General features: G+C 37.6%; 1 protein-coding gene across 1 annotated transcript; it reads right to left on the bottom strand.

The window, feature by feature from the left end:
* Positions 1-20,969: 20,969 nt before the first annotated feature.
* On the bottom strand, positions 20,970-24,024 carry LOC114905588 (zinc finger X-linked protein ZXDB-like). Its single transcript, XM_029239891.1, has one exon. The coding sequence runs from the start codon at positions 24,022-24,024 to the stop codon at positions 21,541-21,543; it is 2,484 nt and encodes an 827-aa protein (XP_029095724.1). The 3' UTR covers positions 20,970-21,540.
* Between the last annotated feature and the right edge of the window lie 278 nt (positions 24,025-24,302).

Genomic DNA, 24,302 nt, shown 5'->3' with positions numbered 1-24,302 from the left:
GCAACATGGATGAACTTAGAGATTGTCATACTAAGTGAAGTCAAACAGAGAAAGACAAATATATGATATCACTCATATATGGAATCTAATTTTCAAAAATAGTATAAGTGTACTAATTTACAAAACAGAAACAGATGCACAGATTTTGAAACAAACTTATGGTTACCATGGGGAAAAGTGGGGGGGGGAGGGATACATTAGGAGCTTAGGATTAACATACACTACTATATATAAAATAAACAAGGATCTACTGTATAGCACAGAGAATTTGATTCAATATTCTGTGATAACCTATATTAGAAAAGAATCAATATATGTATATGTGTAACTGAATCACTGTGGTGTACACCTGAAACTAACACAAGATTGTAAATAAACTATACTCCAATAAAATTTTAAAAATAAAATAAAATAAAAAGGAAACAATGTGTTTCCTGCTGCTTTTGGATGGAATGCTCTAGATGTATCAATTTAGTACATCTGCTCTAATGTTACATTTAAAGCCAGTGTTTTCTTATTGATTTTTTGTGGATTATATATCCATTGATGTAAGTGGGCTGTTAAAGTCCCCTGATATTATTGTGTTACTGTTGATTTCTTCTGTTATGTCCATTCATATTTGCCTTATATGCTTAGGTGTGCCTACATTGGGTACATATATATTTATAACTGTTATATCTTTTTCTTGGATTAACCCTCTGATCATTACGTAGTGCCCTTCTTTATCATTTGTAACAGTCTTTATTTTAAAGTCTATTTTGTCTGATATAAATATTGCTACTTCAGCTTTCTTTTGATTTCTATTTGCATGGAACACTTTTTTCCCATCCCTTCACTTTCATGAGTGGGTGTGGAGAAAAAGGAACTCTCCTACACCTCTGATCTATTTAGATCTTCTGCCCATTTTGTGTTGTTTTGGCTGGAGTATTTAGTCCATTTACATTTAAAGTAATTATCAATATGTATGTTCTTTTTGCCATTTTGTTAATTTGTTTTTTGTTGTTTTTGTAGGACTTTTTTGCTCTCTTCTTCTTTTGTTCTCTTCTCTTTGGATTTGATGACTGTCATTAGTGTTATGTTTGGATTGATTTTTCTTTTTTCTGCATATATTTTTGGTTTGTGGTTCCATGAGGTTTATACATAGCTGTCTATATATATATGTGTGTGTGTGTATATATATATATATATATATATATGTCACTTAATAGCTAATGCATTGTAAAAATCCTGCATTTGTGAATGGCCATCATTAAAAAGTCTATAAATAGACTTTTTATAGGGAGAAAAGTGTGGAGAAAAGGGAACCCTCCTACACTGTTCGTGGGAATGTAAGTTGGTACAGCTACTATGGAAAACAGTATGGAAGTTCCTCAGTAAATGAAAAATAGAATTACCACATGATCCAGCAATCCCACTCCTGGGCATATACCCAGGCAAAACTATAATTCCAAAAGATACATACACCCCTATATTCATAGCAGCACTATTCACAATAGCCAAAACATGGAAACAAGTTAAATGTTCATTGACAGATGAATGGATAAAGAAGACATGGTACATATATACAATGGAATACTACTCAGCCATAAAAAAGAACAAAGTAATGCCGTTTGCAGCAAAATGGATGCAACAAGAGATTATCATACTAAGTGAAGTAAGTCAGACAAAGACATACACCATATGATATCACTTATTTGTGTAATCTAAAATATGGCACAAATGAACCTATCTACAAAAGAGAAATAGACTCACAGACATAGAATTGTGGCTGCCAAGTGGGGGTGGATGGAGGGATGGAATGGGAGTTTGGGATTGGTAGATGCAAAGTATTACCTTTAAAATTGATAAACAATGTCCTACTGTGTAGCACAAGGAACTATATACAATTTCCAGGGATAAACCATAATGGGAAGAATATTAAAAAGAGAATGTATATATGCGTATAACTGAGTCACTTTGCTGTACAGTAGAGATTGGCACAACATTGTAAATCAACTCTACTTCAAAAAATTTTTTTCTAAATCCTGCATTTTGTATTCTTCTCTCCTCATGATTAATGTTTTTCATATTTTATTTTGCATCTAATTTTTCTGTGTATCACTTAACTGTCTATTGTAGATACAGATGATTTTACTACCTCTGTCTTTAAACTTCCCTTTTAGCTTTGAGTGTGTATTATTTCCTACCTTTATTTTTTGTTTGCCCTTACCAGGGAGATTTTCATACCCTAATTCTCTTATTTCTACTTGCATCCTTTTATTTTTTGCCTGGAGAAATTCCTTTAACATTTGCTCTTATGCTAGTTTGATGGTGCTGAACTCTTTGAGATTTTGCTTGTCTGTAAAGCTTTTGATCTCCCATCAAATCTGAACAAGAGGCTTGTTTGGCAAAGTATTCTTGATTGTAGGTTTTTCCTTTTCATCACTTTAAGTATATCATGCAATTCCCTTCTGTCCTGCAGAGTTTCTGTTTACTTTTACCTTGATGCTTTTAATATTCTTTCTTTATTTTTAATTTTTGTCATTTTAATTATTATGTGTCTTGGTGTGTCCTTCTTTGCATTAATACTTCATGGGACTCTCTGTGCTTCCTGGACTTGAATGTCTGTTTCTTTTCCCAGGTTAGGAAACTTTTCAACTATTATGTTCTCAAATATGTTCTCAACTTCTTTCTCTCTCTCCTCTCCTTCTCCAACTACTATAATATGAATATTAGTGTGCTTGATATTGTCCCAGAGGTCACTTAAACTGTCCTCATTTCTTTTCATTCTTCTTTTCTTTTTTCCATTCAAGGGAAGTGATTTCCACTACTCTGTCTTCAGCTCAGTGATCCATCCCTCTGTATTATTTAGCTTATTGTTGATTCCTTCCTGTGTTCTTTTTTTTTTTTTTCCAATTTCAAGTATAGTATTCTATCTGTTTGGTTGTTTTTTATATTTTCTAACTCTGTTAAAAACTTCTAACTTCTCGCTGTGTACATCCATTCTTCTCCCAAGTTCTTTTGTCATTTTTACAATCATTACTCTGTACTCTTTATTGTGTAGATTGCCTATCTCCACTTGCTGTGGTTCTTTTTCTGGGGTTTTATTTGTTTCTTCATCTAGAACATGGTACTCTGCTCTCTCATATTATCTAAGTTGCTAATTGTATTTTAATGCATGTAGTAGGTTAGTTACATTTCTTAACCTTGGAAAAGTGGTCTTCTGTAGATGTCCTATGTGTCCCAGCAGTGCACTCCCCTCTTATCACCCAACCTATATGCTCTAGGAATTCCCCCTAAGAGGGCTGCAAGGATACTTCAGTTGTGGTGGGCTGAGTATGTGGGTTGTCTGGTAGGCTTCTTTGGCCCCTAGCCCAATTGGTTGCCAGGTCCTTCTTTGTGCAGATGCTGCTGGCTTTTGGTTGGCATGGCCTAGTCATGAGTCGGCTGGCTGCAGAACCCTAAGGGGCCCTGGGGCTAGTGCTGGTTCACTTGTGGGAGGAGTCAAGGTCCAGAAGACTCCAGGGCTCTTTCTTCCTCACTGTTGGGTGAAGCCAGGTTCTGGGGTTAGTGTGGGGCTACTGGTAGGCAGAGCCATATCCTGGGGTCTGGCCATAGGGCCCAGAGATCCCAGAACTTGTGTCAGATTGCTGGGGGGTGGCAGTTCTTGACAAAGTTGGGTATGGGTCCAGGGTAACCTGAAGTTGGTGTTGGCCAGCTAGTGGGTAGGCCCAGGCCCAGGTAGGGTCTGGCCTGATGTTGGTAGGCTGGATTGACAGGCTGAAGGATTGTGTTTTTCTTGCATCTGGTGTCTGGCCCCTGTTGTCTGTGGCTGGTCTAAGGGCTAGTGCACACTTCCTGGTGGGCAGGGCCAGTGCCTGCCCATTGATGGGTGGAAATGTGTCTTAGCCCTCTGTTGAACAGGGCTCTGTCTAGAGGTGTGTCTAGAGGTGGCTGTGGGCTCAGAAAACTTTAGACAGCTTACCTGGTGATGGGTGGGGATGTGTTCCCACCCAGTTAGTTATTTGGCCTGAGGTGTCCCAGCATTTGTGTGTGAAGGCTGTTGGATGGGGTTAGGTTTTGGCACTAATGAGCTAGTGGGAGGATCCCATGATTGCTGCTGCTAGCAGCAGTGTACACAAGGTAGAAAGCTCCCAAATATGGCTTCCACCAGTGTCTATGTCCTCAGGGTGAGCCCTAGCCAACACCCCCCACCTCTCTGGGGGTCTCTCCAAGATCAACAGGTAGGTCAGACCCAGGATCCTATCAAATTACTGCCTTTGCCCTGGGTGAGATTTTGTGTGTGCCCTTTAAGAGTGAAATCTCTATTTCCTCCAGTCCTTTGGGACTACCAAAATTAAGCCCACTGTCCTTTAAGACCAAATTCTCTGGGAGCTCATTTTACTGGTGCAGGATCCCCAGGCTGGGGAGCCCCACATGTGCTTCAGAACTCTCACTGCTATGGGGGGAGCTCTACACTATAATTATTCTCTAGTTTGTGGGTCACTCACCCTGGGATATGGGAATTGATTGAGTCTTCCCCTCTTACCCATCTCTTTGTGGTTTCTTCTTTATGTCTTTAGTTGTAGAAGATTTTTTCTGGTAGGTTTTTGTCTTATTCATGGATGGTTGTTCTGCTGATAGTTGTGAATTTTGTGTTTGTGAGAGGAGGTAAGCTCAGAATCTTTTTACTCTACCAAGTTAGCCAATCTTGCATGTGCCCTTTTGTTGTGGTGAGGCCTGCTACTGTGGGTGCATTGGTAGGTGGTTCTATCCCCTGGCCTGGTTGACTGCAAAGTCATGCCTCCTGCAGTTGCTGTGGGCCCACTGGAAGTTGGGTAGGCTTCCAGCAACATTGGCTGCATGGTGGGGAACAACTTTGTTGCCACCCTGCTGGTGGCCAGCCAGGTCCACACACGGCCAAGGGGGGCATGAGTCTGGTGCTGGCCTGCTGGTGGAGAGGGCCAATTTCCTGCCTGGCTTTCTGTGTGGTCCTAGGTGACTCAGAGCTAGTGCTAGAAAGGCAGGGCCAGGTCCTAACATAGTTGTTTGTGCAGCCCAGTGGCTCAGGTCCCTGTATCGTTGTCTGCATGGTTCAGGGTGGCCCAAGGACAGTAGCAGTCACTGGTAGGCAAGGCTGTGTTCCTACACTAGTAGGTGAGAGGGAAGATCCCAAAATGGTGCTTTCCAGCACCAGTGTTATTGTAGTTGAATGGGCTTCCCAAAATGGCTGCTGCCAATGTCTTTGCCACCAGGCATAATCTCAGTTACCTTCTGCCTCTCTGGGAGGTTCTCCAAGATCAGCAAGTAGTCCGACCTAGGGTCCTTCCAAATTACTGCCTCAGCATTGGCACTCAGAGCATGTGAGATTTTGCGTGCTCTAAGAGTTTAGTGTCTGTCTTCTATAGACCTCCAGCTATCTCAAATATAAGCCCTCTTGAGTTTCAAAGCCAGACATTCTGGGGGTTGTCTTCCTGGTGCAAGACCCCTAGGCTAAGGAGCACGATGTGGAACTTGGACTCCTTGCTCTTTGGGAAGGACAACTACGATTGTGATATTCCTCCCATTTGTAGGTCACCCAGGAGTGTGGGTCCTGACTATACCCCATCTCTGCTCTTCCCACCAGTTTCATTGTGGTTCCCTGTCTTTAGTTGAGGAAAGTGTTTTCTACTAGGTCATTCTCATAGATAGTTGCTCTGTTTAAGTAGTTGTAATGTTGGTGTGTTCATGGGAGGAGGTGATTTCAGGGTCTTCCTATTTCTCCATCTTGTCTTCTCTCCCTTTTTTACTTCTTATCTTTTAAAATCAAATAATTTTACTAGAATATATCTCAATATTGGCCTTTCAGATTCATCTTCCCAGATATGTGGTGTGATTGTATACTATATGATTAAATTTGCTTTTATTATAGAAAATCTTCTCCAAAAATTAATTTTAGTGTTGAATTGAAAGAAGTATCTTAACATTTATTATAACTGTTTCTATCTAGTTGCTCCATTATGTTGCCTTTCTTCTGAAGTACTGCCTGTAGTTCTGAATTTGAACAGAAGGTATCAGTATAAGATTAAGATGCTCTGAGTTTCCCCAGTGGCCAAAGCTGTGTGATATTGGACCAAGCTATTAACATCTCTTGCCCTCAGTGTAAACAATCTTCTAGAGAGAGCAGTAATTCTCAACTGTACCTCTCATGAGAATCATGAGGGGGTGCCTGTTTAAAATACCAATTCTCAGGCTCTTAGACCTCCAGAAACTCCAAGTGTGAGACCTTGGAATAACTATTTTTAGTAAATGGCCCTGGGTGATTTAGATAATCAGCAAAGTTTGGGAAAACACTGCCTTAGAGAAACAGAGCTACTGTTCAAAAGAGCATCAAATAAGCTAAGATGTTTACTTTTGTTAAATAGATATTGTTTCTTCAGAGCAATTTTAGATTTACAGAACAATTGAGAAGTTAGTAAAAGATTTTCCATATATTCCTCACCTATTTTCCCAGTACCTTTTTATTAATATATTATTATGGTGCATTTGTTACAATTAATGAACCAATATTGACATATTATTATTAATTAAGTTCATAGTTTATTCAGATTCCCTTATTTTTTACCTAATGTGCTGATGCTATTTAAGGATACTTCCCTAGATACATTACATTTAGCAGTTATGTCTCCTTAGGCTGTTCTTGACCTGACAATTGCCCAGACTTTTCTTGTTTTTGATTACCTCGACAGTTTTGAGGAGTATTGATTAGGTATTGTGTAGAATGATCATCAATTAGGATTTGATGTTTTTTCTCATGATTATATTATGGGTTTGAGGGAAGAATATCACAGAGGTAATTCCACTTTCAACACATCGGATCATGGGTGAATACTATTAACATGATTTAGGACTGTTGGTATTAATCTTGATCAGCTAGATGAAGAAGGGTTTGCTAGGCTTCTTCATGATTAAGTCACTTTTTTCTTCCCCTTTTTATATTCTTTGGAAGGAAGTCACTCTGCACAGCCCACGCTAAAGGAGTGAGGAGTTGTGTTCCCCCACCTTGAGAGTAGAGTATCTGCTTGAATTATTTGGAATTTTGCCATGTGACAGATACGTCTTTCCTCCACATTCATTCATTCATTTATTCAATCATTCATCAATTATTTGTTTATGTGTATGAGAATGAACTCATGGGTATTTGTTTTATACTCTAGGTTAAAATTAATTATTACTTTATTTTTTTTTGTTGCTCAAATTGTTCCAGGTTTAGTCATTAAGAGCTCTTTCGGTTGGCTCCTTTGTCCCTCTGACATACATCAATCAATGTGGGATTTGTTTTTTTGATGATCACTCCCTTATTTTCTGGAATTATAAGATTCTCCAGGTTTGGCTTATATATTTCCTGTTTCAATCTTAGAATCAGATATTTCTTCAATGTTTCCTATCTCCCTTTATTGGAGAATGGTATTAGAAACCAAGATTTGGGCATTAGGTGTACTCATTGCTCTTGGAGTGTTGCTTGCTTTAGGCCCTCTCATTTCTCCTTTATACTTTTGGTTGAATTCTCTAGTGAAACCATCTGTCATTGGTGATTTTTTAAGGTTACCTATCCAGTTTCTTTAATAAACATAAGCCTATTCAGATTATCTATTTTTCTATTGTGAGTTTTGATACTTATCCATCTTTCAAAGATTTGTCCATTTTATCTGAGTTTTAAAATTTGTAGGCATAGAATTGTTGATAGTATTCCTTCTTATCCTTTCAATTTCTGTGGTAACAGTAGTGATGACCCCTCTTTCATTTCGAATAATGGTAATTTATACCTTTTCTATTTTTCTTAGTTAGCCTGGCTAGTTGTTTATCAATTTTATTGATCTTCTCAAAGAATCAGCTTTTTGTTTTATTGATTTTAGCATATTGCTTTCCAGTTTTCAATTTTATTGGTTCCTGATCCAATTAGAATCCTTTCTTTTCTTCTACTTGTATTAGACTTAAATTGCTCTTCTTTCTCTAGCTTACTAAAGAAAGTTAGTAGACGCTTATATTATTGATTTTAGATCGTTCTTTTCTAATATATGTACCTAATGCTATATAAATTTTTCTCAATGCATTGCTTTAATTGCATGCCACAGATTTTGATGTTGCATCTTTGTGTCCATTTTTAGGAAATTATAATTTATCTTGAGAATTTTTCTTTTACTCATGTGTTGCTTAATCTCCAAATATTTTGGGATTTTCTAGCTATCCTTTTTCTAAGGATCTCTAGTTTCATTCCATCATGGTCTGAGAACATAGGTTGTATGATTTTTCTTCTTTTCTATTTACTAAATTGTGTTTCATGGCTTATAATGCCATCTGTCTTGGTGAATATTCCATGTGAGCTTGAGAAAAATGTGTATTATGCTATTGATGGATGGAATAGTCTGTAAATGTCAATTAGACCAAGTGGATTTGGTAGTGCTGGCCAGGCCAACTTTATCCTTTTTGATTTTCTGTCTGTTTGACTGATTAATTACTGTTAGAAGGGTGTTGAATTCCGGCCTGTAATAGTGGATTTATCCATTTATCCTTTCAGTTTTATCCATTTTTGCTTCATGTATTTTGATCATTTGTTGTTAGGTGCATACATATTTATGATTGTTTTGTCTTGTCATATAATTGATTCCTTTATCATTATGTAGTGCCCCTCATTATCCTGATGTTTCCTTGTTGTGAAGGTTGCTTTGTCTAATACAGCTACTAGATTTTTAAAATAGTGTTAGTATGAAGTATCTTTCTCCATTGCTTTACTTTTAACCTATCTGAATCTTTGTATTTAAAGTGTGTTTCCTGTCAACAACTATTGTTGGGTGTGTTGTTTTATATTTTAAATATAAATCCACTAAGACAAACTAAGTCTTTTTTGCATTTAGAAGAATTATTGTTATGGTTTGATTAATATCTTCCATGTTTCTGTTTTCTACTCTTTGCAATTGCTCTTTGTTTTTTAATTTATCCCCCTACTTTTCTTCCTTTCCTAGTTTTAATTGAACATTTTTATGATTCCATTTTATCACTTCTCTTAGCATATCAATTATACTTCTTTTTAAAATAAGTCTGCTTGTGATGCTTGATTTTTATCTTCAGACTGCTTTTTCTTGCCTTTTTGCATGCCTTGTAAGTTTTTGTTGAATGCTAGACATGATTTATTGAGTAACTGAGGAAAAACTCTTTATTGTGAGGTTTTATGTTAATTTGGCCAAGAGTTAGACTGTGTTTAATGTGTGCTGCTACTTTACGTGCCAGATTTTTCAAATTCCTCTAGTATCATTTTGTCTCTCCTGCTGACCTTGGTCATCTACAATAATTTCTCCTTAGATAGAATTTGCATCTTCAAGCTCTTTAAGCTGTAATTCTGTTTTTATACCATTGGTAAGGTATGCATATTTCAAAATTGTTCTTATTCCCCTTTCTCTAGCATTTCCATAAGGGTAATTTTCATGATTCTTTACTGTGAGAACCTGGTGGGCTTCCTGAAGGTAAAACCCACAAAAATGTGGGAGCCCCACTAATACTGCAGTCCCCAGGGGTTTCTCACTCTCAAGCTAGTCCATACTCAGCCTCCAGCATTTGTTATTATAAATAATTAAGCCTTCCTACCAGTTTTTTGCTCTAACAGATGAACAGGTATTCTGTTGCAGGTAAACAGTTATATGATTTTCTGTATTCACCTGCCTCTCCACATTTAAGGGAGGTAATTTCCCCTGTGAACTCAATTCTCTGACGGGTCCAAGAAAAGTAGCTGATATTTAGGTTGTTCAAATTATTTTGTCATAAGGATGGTAGTGATGACTTCAAATCTCTTTACATGTTAGAGTTAAAACCAGAAGTCTAATACTTTCTTTAAAGGTAGTGGATTTATTAACTTCTGGTTTATGAGGGATGGGGAATAAACAATTATTAAACAAAAATCCTAGATACATACATACATTAACCTTTGAAATAAATGAAACTGGAATATTTCAAATATTGGTATTTCTTGTCTTTTCCTCAATATTTCCTATGGAATATCCTCCAAATTATGCTGTTTTGTTCTAAATATGGCCTGAATCATCACACACACACACACACACACACACAGAATGCACACAGAATTTCCTACATATATTTCTCACTTAATCCTCTCATAAAAGTGCTAATTTTTAAAAAAATAATTACGTAGCATAGATGACAAAGGCCCACTAAAATGTGATACATTTCTACATTTTATTTTACAGGATTATATGAGAGACTTCAAAGTCTAACCTTCAAAGAGTTAGCTTTCTTTTGTGAAAATCTTCACATTTCTAGTTAATATTTTAATAAAATATTGCACATAATTTTTATGGAGGAAACTCCACTGTTTTACATAAAGGTAGTTTTAATTTAGGAGAATTAAATAGTGTCTTGTCTTTTAGAAAAATTAGTCTAGTTGCCAAGACAGTAGGTAGGGTGCTAATATGTAACCTATAGGTAATATTCACTCAATGCACAGCTTTCTGAGGCACTAGGATTATAGTTGTGAAGAAGATTAGCACAATCCTTCCTCTCAGGGAGCTTATGCTTTAGTAAGACAATTATATGATATAGTGTGATGAAAGCTATAGTATGGTTCAGTGATATATATATATATATATAATTACATATATATTACATATTACATAGATACATACACACACACACACACACACACACACACACACACACACACACACACACACACATATATATATCCAGAAATGAAAGAAGTTCATTCCAATTCCAAGAAATGAAAGAAGTTCATTCAGTGTGGCAGGATTATATTCGAAGGGCAAGAAGTAGAAACTGGAGGGCTTCCCTGGTGGCACAGTGGTTGAGAGTTTGCCTGCAGATGCAGGGAACACGGGTTTGTGCCCCGGTCTGGGAAGATCCCACATGCCACGGAGCGGCTGGGCCCGTGAGCCATGGCCGCTGAGCCTGCGCGTCCGGAGCCTGTGCTCCGCAACGGGAGAGGTCACAACAGTGAGAGGTCCGCGTACTGCAAAAAAAAAAAAAAAGTAGAAACTGGAGACATAAGAAATTTGAACTTTATTCCAAGACTAACAGGAAGAAACTGAAGGAGGCTGGCTAATCAGGGCTAATCAGTGACCAAAGCAGATTTATGCTTCAGTAAGGTAATTCTAACTGCTTTGTGAAAATAAATGAATTGCAAGGAGAATTTGGAGTCAGTGACACAGGTTAAGAATGTATGGTAGGAATCCAGCCTAAGGAAAATAGTACATTGACTCAAGAATATGGCATTAAGCATGAAGAATTATGGACACTTTCTAGAAATGGTTATGAGGTTAAGTAAAAGAACATGGTGATGACTGACTGTGTGGGTAGATGGAGAGGAAGTCAGGCAATGGTAATGTACAGATTTTTAGCTTGGTCAACTGGGAGACATAATTAATATTACATTAAATAAAATAAAAATATTTGAGTAGGACACGTTCATTTTGCACATGCTAATTTGAGGTATCTGTGGAACATCTGGGCTTAGATAAATGACACTGGCAAGGCAAAACAAAATGTATTAATTCAAAGAACTCATTATTTCAGAAAGTTAAGTTGGTAAAATTATTCAGAATTACAGAAAAATTGGGTAAACTTGTATACAGATATTCTCAATATATATATCATAGAATCATTCCATTATGTCAGTACTGGTATTTATTCAAGCTCATTTGATGGAGCCTAAAATCTTTTCAGCTAATCTAACAAATAAAGTTAAATGTATTTTGGCTCCAAATTTTTATTCTTTCACTCTTTATGTTTGTACACATGATCATATTTGTTTCTGAACATTCCAGGACAAAAAGTACAAACTATTGACTTCAGGTACTCGCTAAAATCTGCATTTTAACAGATGGTAGAAATGTGGCCTATTCTAAAGAATTAATGTATGTTAAAATGATAATGTTGAAAAGTAGAAAATATTAAAGAATTACATATTTTAACTGGTAAAAATAATATATGCAAAAGAATCTATTGGACATTAGTTGATAATAATTAAATGGGTAGAAGTTTAGTAAACACTGAGCTTTCATTTAAATGAAATTTGATTAATTCAGCAGTCATTTATCTTGGCTAAAATCTAAGATGCTAAACATGTCTACTTTATTCATCTTTAACCAGGAGCCTGGGAAAGCCCAGAATGCTACAATCTTCTAACAAAGGAAAGAGGTAACTATTAATCTGAATACTTAAAACAGGAAAACAGTTATGTTTCTTTGGTTTATTTATATAGCAAACATCCTGAGATATTCCCTAAGATTAGAACGTAGATTATAGAACAGCCAGGTGTCTTGGCCATACATTCCAAGGTTATACAGAGTAGGATGAAAATGGAGTTTTTCTGAACGTGCTTTAGTTAATAATATTTTATGTAATAATTTTAATATACCACTTAGAACGCACTTGTAAACAATTCTCTCTCATTACATTTAAACAAGAAGCACTGCTATTTCCGGAAATTAAAAAACATCACAATAAAAATCAGGTCTTCCAGTTTAAGGAATCGTTGTATTGTTACACAAAGAGAATGATTTTGCCAGAATCTTTGATCACATCTTCAAGACCACATTTTCCTTAAATGTAATGTAGCATATGAAAATTTCAAGTGAAAAGGAACTTACATACATCTTATTAATTTCATCTACAGATTTAGGGAAGACTTACTTTGTCAAACACTATATTCCATAAAAAAAGGAAAAAAGGACTAGAAAGATGTGTAAAAAGTATCAGTAGTTTATCAAAATTATTTCCACAAAATATGAATTGGATATTTAAATACATTAACAGATATATTCAGAAAAACAGGCAAAGTGTTCATTGCTATTCAGCATTTAACCAAAACTTTGGAAAAATTCTAATCAAAACACCAAATAAACACAATTTCACAAATGGTCTTGAAGATATGGATTTGAATCAAAGAATGTAAAAAAAGGTAAAAGAAATTGTGAAAAAAAGAGTTAATATTGATATGTGTCAAAACCAAATAATATACTGTAATAGGAGAAAAAGGGGCTTTAGAGTCATTCAGATTCATACAAATCTCTACACAGAAATATATATGTATATATATATGGAAACTTAAAAAACCTAAATGGAGGGAATATGCCATGTTTAAGGATTAGAAGACTTGATATTGAATCCCAAATAAAATCCAAGCACTTTTGTTGTGAAAATTGACAAGCTGATTCTAAGTGCATATGAAAAGGCAAAGGGCCCATAATGGTGAAGATAATCTTAAAGAAGAACAAAGGGGGAAATTTACACTACCGAATATTAAAGCTTATTATAAAACTAAACTGTGTAAGACTATGTAGTACTGGTGCAAGGACAAACACAGATGGAACAAAATAGCACAGAAACAGACTCAAACATTTATAGACACAATATATGCGACAAAATGGGCACTGCAGAACAATGATGACAGGGTAGTGTTTTTAATAAATGAGTCAGAGTAAACTGGATATCCAAATGGAGAAAAACTGAATATTGTTGCAGCTTACCTTAGGCCATTTGCAAAAATTAATTCCAGGTAGATTATGGATATAAATGTGATAAGAGAAAAAAGTTTCTAGAAAGTAGTAACATAGAATATCTTCATAATCTTGGGGTATGCAACAGTGTTATTAAGGACAAAAAGCACAAAGCAAAACACTGTAAAACTGGACTACATTAAAATTAAAGCTTCTCTTCATCTAAAGACTATTCACAAGATGGAAAAGAGAAGGATAATATCTTTGCCATATATTCAACCAATAGGTGCTCTTGTCTTGAACATATAAAGAACTCCTAAAAATCAGTAAGAAAAAAAGACAAAACACTCACTTAAATAAGCACAAGACTGGAACAGGTACTTTCAAAAGAAGATGTCCAAATATCCAATAAAATATTTCAAGCTCATTAGTCATCAGAGAGATGCAAATTTAAGAACAAAATGAAGTACTAATAGACAACCAATCAGAATGGCTAATGTTTTTTTTAAGTTGAAAATACCAGTGGTTGTCAAGGAATGAAGCAACTGGAACTCTTACACACTATGTTTATAAACTATTTTGGGAAACTAATGATTTTAAACACATGCTATCATATGATCTTACCATTCTACTTCTATGTATTTAACTAACAGAAATCTATATGCAAGTGCACTGAAATATATACACAAGAATAGCATTATTTGAAGTAGCCAAAATCTAGAAACAATCCAAATGCCCATCAACTTTTGGATGCATAGCATGTGATTCTATATAGAAAATAAAATGAACTGCTACACTGAATAACACGAATGAATCTCACAAACATAATGTTGAGCAAATGAATTCAGGCACAGAATAATATTTACTATATAGTTCAATTTATATAAATTTATAAAATAGGCAAATAATCTATAATATTAGAAGAATCTATAATATTAGACTATTAGAAGAATATTAGTAATCTATAATATCAGAACCACTATATGTATAATATAGTGGTTATCATTGGGGAAAAGTGGGAACTTTGAAAGGGAGAGGATCTAAGAGGCGTAGCTGAGGAGCTGGTAGGATTCTGTTTCTTGAGCATGGTGGTGTTTACACAGTTCTTTTTTTCATGTTTGTGAAAATTCATCAAGCTATACATTCATATTTGGGTGCTTTTCTGCACATGTTATACTTCAATAAACATATTTAAATATACATCCTATAAATGAAAAAACATATGAAATGCTATGTGGTTGCTTGAAATAAAATAGAACAAGAAATAATAAAAACATATAGTTTCAAAAATGTTTACATATAGGCAGTATACTGAAAAGAATAATGAACAAACTCCAAATAAGTAAAAGGATCTGGTTCAAATAGCCATTGTAAGGGGAAAAGAACTCCTTTACATAGTATTTCTTGTGGAAAGCACCATCTACTAAGAATGTCAAGTAAAATAATAAACATCTAATTTGACTATATTTTGGCATTTCATATGAGGGTCTAAATTAAGGAAACTGCTCTCTTCATTGGTTGCTTTGTATTCTGGATGATTCTTTATGTAACTAGTATTAAAGAGACAATCATTAAATTCTGTAATAATGTCTATTTTATGGCTTTATATTGTTATCTGTAACTGGAAAATACAGAAAATAGTATTGTACAAAAAGTGTGGTTGAGGGAGATCAGCTCGGTGTTTTGTGACCACCTGGAGGGGTGGGATAGGGAGGGTGGGAGGGAGGGAGACACAAGAGGGAAGAGATATGGGAACATATGTATATGTATAACTGATTCACTTTGTTATAAAGTAGAAACTAACACACCATTGTAAAGCAATTATACCCCAATAAAGATGTTAAAAAAAAAAAGTGTGGCTGAAATATCTATCCAGGCATTGTTGATCAAAGACTTTTAAGAAAGTAAAAAACACGTGACTCAATTGTAAAAATGTTCTTTCGTATTTTTTTTTAACCATAGTATATCATATTTTTCAACCTTTGCAAGTAAATTTCAATGCTCTTTATTACTACCATTATTATGGTATGGAAAGTTAGTTCAATGTTAGCTGCAAATCCATGTTATATTTCACCTTTATGAAATATTTTTGTTGCGGTTGCAACAGAATATATTATGAATCATAGTCAGAAATGTCTTCCAAATAAATATTATGAAGTATTATTATATTTAAGGACTGTGTATATTTTGTATTTGGATTCCTATGTTTTAAGTTCTATAAAATGCCCTTCATAAAAATAAAATACTAGTTAGTCAATTTTTTTAAGTCTAAATTAATGACAATGTTTTAGATGGAGTTTTAAAAAATAGGCTTCTATATGTTCATAAAACATGTAAGATTATATTCAGCAGAAAACTTGATAAATATAAATGGATAATTTTAAATGATAGACTCAAATAGCTTTTTTCCCCTATGACGTTGATCTTAGCTACAAGATTACTTACTGTCTTACTCAACTTTTCCAAGAGCTCTATCACTGATCTATGAAAGCGAGGAAGCCAGCCTAACTTTTTCCATTTTCAAAGCAGCCATAATTCTAAATATTTATCCTAACAGATCTCTAAGTTTTATTGCTGCCAACATACAAAGATGGTTGAGACATACTCAAATAATGTTGGAAAACATGCCCTGTGTGAAAAAACTAATTTAGTCAAAACAATTTTTAAATGGAGATAAAATACTAAATATTGACACTTGCTTTTTAACAATTATGAGGCTTGTTAAAATTTAACATAATTTTAACAATTATGATTCTGATTGAATCATTGTTAAAGTTATAACTAAATAATTAATAACTAGTGCCAGGAAGCCACAAAATATGTGAATTTAAGGGGAAAATGCTAAATCTTGTTAGAAGTAGCAAGTGTTAAGGTTTGACTGTAGTACGTGTCACCTAACTGATGCAGGTACTTTTGACAGTAAAGGACTCAGTGTGGCATTACTAAAGTTGGAACCAGCCTGGGATGAACTGCTGCTGCTACATTCACTGGACTTTCCAGGGTTCCAGGGTTCTCTGTTCTGGCCAATTTCCAAGCAGACAGGTGGCCAGTTTCCTTCTGTCATGTGAACCAAATCTCACCCTGAAGGTAACTTCCCACTCTACATTGTTAACAGAAGAGGGAGGTTAATTCTGTTTAAAATAAATGGCATTCTTTTACAATTATGCTATAAGCAGAATATCTGAAACCTTGTTTTTTTTGTTAACTTTTCTGGTTTTTCTACATCTTAGACACAAAATTGATTATCATTAAAGAAAGTTTTATTTTGCTATTCTGTAACAGAAAGTGTTAAGCTGCTGTCTCTTACCTAGAAATCAAACTGCATGCTTGCTTGTTTACTTGGACACTTCCACCCCCAATCCAGAGCACTGGTGAACTTTTAGGTTCCTTCATGTTAAAGTCTAACTCTTAGCCTCATATGTTGCATGAAATTAATTACCAATTCCTTCGTTCCAGCTAGTGTATCTATAGGAGAAAGTAAATTTTGCGATTATGTCATATAATAGGAAAATAAATTTCACATACAAAAAGCATAGGCTTTAATATTTTTTCTCATTAATAAAATGACAAAGTATAAAATCTCTAGAATCAGTTCTACACATCTCAAATCAAAGACTGTAATCTAGAAATGAATCAAAATAAAGCCTACTTCATACTTGATTTTCATATTTTTTGCTACACTTTATCAAATCTAAGATACCTGTCAAAATTATAGTTTAGAATAATTTTGTTCTAATGTTTATACATTAAATGAAATAGTATAATGAAATAAATATTTGATGATATTCTGTAAATTGATTTACCCTTATCAAAATTATGTCCACTCACAGAAAATAACTTTTACTCTAGTAAAATCTATAAAGTACCTCTTAGAATTCTGCAATACATTGGTTTTAATAGTTTCCCATCTAGATGATGTCTTTGAACATAAGGACAATACCTGTCACATAAGTGGTACATAAGAGGTAAAACACTGGTTAATGGATTAATGAAGTATACCTAGGTGTAATACCTCAGACTGCTTCACATATTACATGCTCAGTACATAACGGCTGATTGGTACCTTGGTAAATAAGTATAAAGGATGGTATTAAGGGACTCAGAGATTGTTGGTGCTATTAGATCACTGTATGCTTCCTTTTAAAATACTGTTAGGATATTTTCTTTAGAAAAATTGACAATTAAGGGTTTTATATATTTTTAAATGTCAGCAATTAATAAGAATGAAAAATTATTTTAGTTGACAATGTAGGATTTCTATCAAATTTACCATTAAATACAGCATAATTCCTGGAGAGTTATTCATGCTCCTTCTTTAATTTTTCACTTTTTTTTTCTTCCACTCCTTCTAGGGTTATCTCTTTTAGTGGACAGGAGAATTATAAAATGGAGAGACTATAATACGGGTTCTCATGACTAGGTTTTTATGCCACCACTTGCCTCACAATTTTCTCTAGTGACAGAAGTGACTCTGGCTAAGGAGCCAAAAGCCAATTTCACACAGATCTCCAGGGATATTGGACTTTGACGATTCTATTCCTGCCTGCTCCTGCCTGCCTTCTCATATGTCTCCTGGATAAGAACATGAAGAGAAAAATAAACTTAGTAATCTACCCATAATTAACTCCTGCTACTCAGTATTGATTTATATTAATTATACTACTTGGTAAAAATGCCAAGGCCAATATATTTTGAACTTATGATCAACATGATCAACAGAGTATCTGGAAAGAAACTTCTTTTTAAGCCATCGTGTTATTATGCTTCCAATTGGCAAGATTTTTAAATAAACCAACGACTGAGGAGAAGCAGAAAGGAAATAGGATTAAATTAAAACATGTACAATTATTCAAAAGGAGTGATGGCAATTTTAAACCACCATCAACAGAAGTTTAACTTCGTACCTTGAAAGTATAAAAAGTTTCACCATTTTTCTGGAAAATGGAGTTGAAAGAGGAATAATTTGAACAAATTTGTTCAATGAAATCTTGTGAATCCATGAGATAAGTAACATTTGTCCTTTGAAAATACAAGCAATGAGTAGAAAAAAATATAGTTAATGATTTTTTATTGGACGGAAGTTGGTTTAAAGAGTTCAAAAAAAGAAGTCACAGTATAAATTCTCTTCATGTTTAAGTAATTTATTTGATGTTCGCTACTTGTGTGTTCATTTCAATCCTCGATGCACGTTAACTGCCAGACATGAAAAACAGTGCTCAATCTAAGAGGCCTTAATGAGTGACAATATTTTTGATATGTGCTTTATGAATACAAATATTTCCAAAGCAAAGACAGAAAACAATTGAATGTGTAGACACAATGAAATTCTGAGCATTTCTCTGATTTACAAAAGTATGCCTAGTTTCTGTTTATCACTAAATGAATAAAACCACTTTAAAAATATATGTGTGTGTATGTGTGTGTATACCCCCATACACACAGTACATAAACATTTCAAAGTGACAAGTTTTTAGTGCACTGCCAAAGAGCTACAATAACTGTCATCCATAGGCATTCACATGCAAACACTACTGGGCTAGTACACTACAGCAAACACAAGTTTTAGCTGAACTCCTTGGCAAAAACTTCTAAAAAATGGAAAAAATAAAACAGAAATCTACTTCTCATCTGAACAATATAGAAAATAATGTCTTTTGCCATCTGAGTCATATATACACACAGTATTATCTAAGCTCAGAAAATAACTTCTTACTATACACACAACTGCAGTGTACACTCAGCAAATGTTATCATTGGAAGAAAATGGGCTATGAGGAGATCTGAGGAATAGTAGCAGGAAGAGATCTATCCATTAAAAAATAAAAAGTAAGGCATGGTAAGGGCTGGAATGCACATACATGGGAGTGGACTGGGGAGAAAGTAAACAGAAAGTAACAGAAACCAATTAAAGTGGAAAACAGCAGCTAGTTATGACACAGGGATAAATCATGAAAGTTGGATGGGTGGGAAGTGAGAGGTGAAAATAATTTATCTTCTTTGTTTTAAGCTATTGATATATATAGAACTGTCAGTCACTAGCCAAAGTCCATTTAGAATGTGCATTTGCTAAAATGCCATGAGCCACAGAACAAACTTTGCCAAAACTACCACATAGGGTTGCTCTGAACAACAGTTATGAAGATGTTCCACAAAATTCAAAATGCTACACTCATATAAGACAGACATTTCACACAATTTTCAGCTTCAATCTTTCCTTCCAACTCTGGGAAAATGCAAACAATGAGCTCTCCAGACCACAGAGAGTAGGAAACCTTCTCTACTCCATTATCAGTTTCTTGCAACAGCAGACTCTGCAGTTACAGCAAAGTCTAACTCTGGAATCAGAGCAAAGATGGTGACAAATTGGTCTAATGAACAGGGATGCAGATATACCTGTGAGCAATATTTCCACTCCTGGCATTAGCCACAGAAATTCCTGGGGGGAAATAATTCAGTGGAGGGAATAAAGAGATTCCCTATCTTGCTATACCCTAACTCTCACAAACCTTGTCTGGACATGAACAGGATTAAATTATCCCAATTTCTTCTTTACAGTAGGAAGGATTGAGATGGTAAAAGGATTACAAAAATTCATCAAAATATGTCAAAGCACATAGTATTTTTCTTTACATATTAAAAACTGGAAAAAGATTAAAAGTCTCAGCTGTGTTAGCTATGTGTGTGCATTGCTATGATCCTTTGACAGCTAAGAAACTGAGGCTTAGTGAAATTAATTTATTCAAGGCCACTTATCCAACATGAATTTGACCATGGGTCTGTTTCATGTCAAAGTCCTGGCTGACAATTTCTACAACAGCAAAGCCTCCCATCATCAAAAGAGGTGAGGAAGATAAATGGGGAGCAGAGTCAAAACATTTTTTGCTACTTTTTTCTTTTCTTGTTAGTTCTACCTTTAAGAAACTATTTTGGCATTGAATAATATTTCTAACAAACTTTTATACATGCCTTCAACAACATTTCTTCCTCCATTAATAGTAACTCTACAAGAACAATTCATGATATCAGAAGCACAGGTAATCATGAATTAATGCACCAATCACCAGCAGCTGCAAATATCACGAGAGAAAACCAGACATTATGTGCCACCTGCTAAAAGAACACAACACGACATATGAAACATTCCTATCCCCAAAATCATATTTCCATTCTGATCAAGTCTTTAGATCCAACTACCAAATTAAGGAAACAGAGGGTAGGGGAACTTAACACCACAGGGATGTAATTATCAAAACTTAAGACTGTGGCAAATGCTACATGTGAAACAACTTCCTTTCTTCAATGAATAAAATTGCAAGAAAAAAGACAACAGGGTAACATACAGATTAAAAAGACAGTTAAGAGGCTTACTGGGATTCTAATTGATAAAAATATGAAAACAAATAGCATTTATGAGACAATTATAAGTTGGAACCCTGACAGTATCAAAGAACTACTGTTAACTTTAAGTATGATAATGGAACTGAAGATTTTTCCAAAAGAGCCCATGCTTTATAGAAACATATACTGCATGTTTATGGTTGAAATGATGTGATATCTGGTATTTATTTCAAAATAATACTGGGAAAGGGTGAGAATGGAGATTATATAAACAAAAATGTACATGAATTGACAATAGCTGAAGTTGGGTGTCATATACATGAATGTTCATTCTACTATTATGTGTAGTTTATGCATGTTTGAAGAAAAGCACATGCAACATCACTGAAAAATGTCCTAATTTTTTTCAAGGAAAGAAGCATATTATCAAGGAATCATACAGTTGAAAAGACCTTAGAAACAATCTATTCAAACCACCTCATTTTATAAATAAGGAAATTAAGGCTCAGATAGGATAAGTGACTTGCTCAGGGTCACACAACCTGTCAGTTCCAGACTCAAGATCAGAATTTAAATCTCCAAACTTGTAGCCCAGGGCTCTGTTCTTTTTCAAACCTATAAGAAATGACTGCATTTAAACATTTAGTCCAGAATACTCTTAAAATTGAGTGTCATCAATAAAAGTAAGCCATGTGGCAAGGAATGAATAGAGTTTAGTTCATACCAAAAATGAGCTGCCAGTCACTGTGATAAGATCTGTTTCCTTCTGAGACCCATGGTTTCCTGCAGGATTGGAGAATGAAAACTGGGTTTCTTCCTCCTGTCCAAAGAAGTCAGAGTCAGGATGTACGTTCCATTCCGTTTTGGTTGGCGGCAGTAGTTCCGAGACATTGTTTTCACAAAGGGTGCTTGAAGGAGTCAGAGCATCTGTGTCTACTGTTAGCTTACTGCTGGGGGTCAAAGCTTGGGGCTCTTGACTCGAGGTTTTCATAGCCAAAGAGCTCAGAGATCCCAACGGCCCCGCACTTAGACTTGAGACATCATCTGTATCTAAGGGACTCTGCTGAAAACCAGCGGCTGTCGTTCCAAAGAAGAGTGAGGTATCCAGACTTTGAGGAAGGTCACTGGTGGCCATCAAGGTCTGAGGGTCCACCGCCTGCCCTAAGGAATTATTATTATTATTAACAGGGAGCTTCCCTGCCAGAGTTGAGTTCACAGAAGCCACATCAATAGTCAAGATCCCAGAGTTCACCAATGCGGTGTCCAATACTGCAGCAGAACTATTACTGGGCACATCAGAGAAGAGAGACACAAGCTCTGCATCACTGAGGTCATTCTGCCCTTGGCTGGTAAGTTCACTGCTGGGCGTAAGAGAATTTGCAGCTTCTAGCTGAGCTAAGAGATCCTGGCGCAGGTTGTGCCTTTTGGCCATGTGGGTCTTCATGCTGTGCTTAGATGTGAAGAATTTATTACAAGTGGAGACTGGGCATCGGCTTTTCCCAGTGTCCACATCCTGCAAGTGTTTCTTGGAGTGAATGTAGAGACTACTGCGAGCAGAGAACCTGGCGCAGCAGCCTTCCACGGGGCACACAAAAGGCTTTGTGCCCAGGTGGGTTATGCTGTGGCCTTTCAGATGTTCGGCCCTCGTGAAAGATTTCCCACAGCCTTCTACAGGACACATGAACCTCCGGTCATCGTCGTGCTTCCTTTTGTGCCTAAGGAGTTTGGACATGCTGGTGAAGTTCCAGCCACAGCCCTCAAAGTCACAAAGGAAAGGTCTCTCACCAGTGTGGCTCCGAAGGTGAATTTTCAACCTACAAGCCTTGTCGTACTGTTTGCTGCAGCCAGGAAAGGAGCAGGAAAAGAGTTCCTGTTCCCTGAAGTGGGCGCGGTTATGGGAAAACAGGGCACTCACTGTGATAAACGTCTTCTTGCAGCCCGAAAATGCACATTGGTAGGGTCTCTCAGGTTCGAAGTGGCTGCGCTGGTGGGCGCTGAGTTTGGCCTGCGTGGGGAAGGTCTCCTCACACACCTCGCATTTGAATGAGTTCTCCTGCTCATGGCCCTTCATGTGTGCTTTGAGGTTATACACCGTGGTGAAGCTCTTGCCACAGCCCTCTGCCGGGCAGCCAAAGGGCCTCAGTTTGTCGTGTGACTGCAGGTGCCTCTTGAGCTTGTACGAGGTGGTGAAGGTCCAGCCGCAACCGCCCAGGGGGCACTTGAAGGGCCGCTGGCCCTGGCTGCTGCTGTGCGTCAGCAGGTGCACCTTCAGTTGGTGCTTCTTGGCAAAGGTTTGTCCGCACTGCGCCTCAGGACACAGGTACAGCACCACGCCCTGGCCCGGGCCTAGCGGCCCGCGGGGACTCTCAGCAGCAACCGGGCCCTCCGCCTCCTCCTCGGGAGCTGGGGCGGGCGCGGGTTCGGCCCGCTCGGCCAGCAGGAGGTCGGGCAGCAGCTCGGGACAGTCCCCAGGCTGCGCGGCGTGCGGGATCCCCGCTTGCGGGGCGATCAGACCCCCGGGCTGCGGGGCAGGGGCGACCCCAGGCGCCCAGGCTGGCGGCGGGGGCGTGGCCAGGGTGAGGAAGCCGTTCTCGAAGCGCAACAGCAGGTTTTGTTTGTGAATGGTGACGGTGCCCGCGAAGGCCGCGGCGGGGCCCAGGACTGGGGCGGGAATCGGGGCCAGGGCCGGGACTGGGGCGCGGATAGCGGACAGGGAGCTGGGGCCCAGCGCAGGGCGGCCCTCGGGGTTCGCGCCGCTTTCGTGCCCATGGAATCGTGGGCCCAGCCCGGCCTCCTCCCTCCATAGGGGCCCTGCGGCCTGGCTGGCGCCCGTGGAATCTACGTCTCCACCCACCGGGTCCAGCAGCACCAAGAAGAAGTCATCGCCATCGCCATCGTCGCCGCCGCCGCCGCCGCCGCCGCCGCCGCCGCCACCGCCACCGCCACCGCCAGTGTGATCGGGCCTCGGCACCAACGGGCTAGGGCCCGGGCCCGGGGAGGCCGCGCGGGCCACCTCACGCTGCCGCCCGGGCCCGCCATCTTGGGGGCCCCGGAGCAGCAGGAGGCGGCGCGCGGGGGCCTGGCCGGCCCGCGGGTCAGGACCTCCGTGGATCCGGCCGCCGCCCCCGGGGCTGCCAGCGCCGCCGCCCTGTCGCGACCCGCGAGCCGGGAGCAGCCTCGGGATTTCCATCTCCGCGTCCATGAGGCTCCGCTGGAACCAGAATCGCGGAGGAGGCGCGACCCCGCCCCCTGCCGCGGGCCCGAACACGTTCCTGAAAGGAAAAAAAAAAAATGTGCAATGCGCAGAAACTGGCCCTATCAGATATTAAAACGTGTTTAACGCCACCGTGATTTAAATATTCTGGTACTGGGTGTCTAGAACATAATAGAAAGCCCAGGGGCAGAGCCTCGTATACATAAATAAGTTCCACAGTTAATATTAGTAGGAAATCAAGGAGGTCTTCCCAGATACAGGGGAAG

Source organism: Monodon monoceros, unplaced genomic scaffold (genome assembly GCF_005190385.1).
Source record: "Monodon monoceros isolate NGI ecotype Baffin Bay Population unplaced genomic scaffold, NGI_Narwhal_1 Super_Scaffold_22, whole genome shotgun sequence".
NCBI classification, from domain to species: domain Eukaryota; kingdom Metazoa; phylum Chordata; class Mammalia; order Artiodactyla; family Monodontidae; genus Monodon; species Monodon monoceros.
Note: the sequence above shows the minus strand (reverse complement) of the source record. Positions and strands in the feature narration are given on the sequence as shown.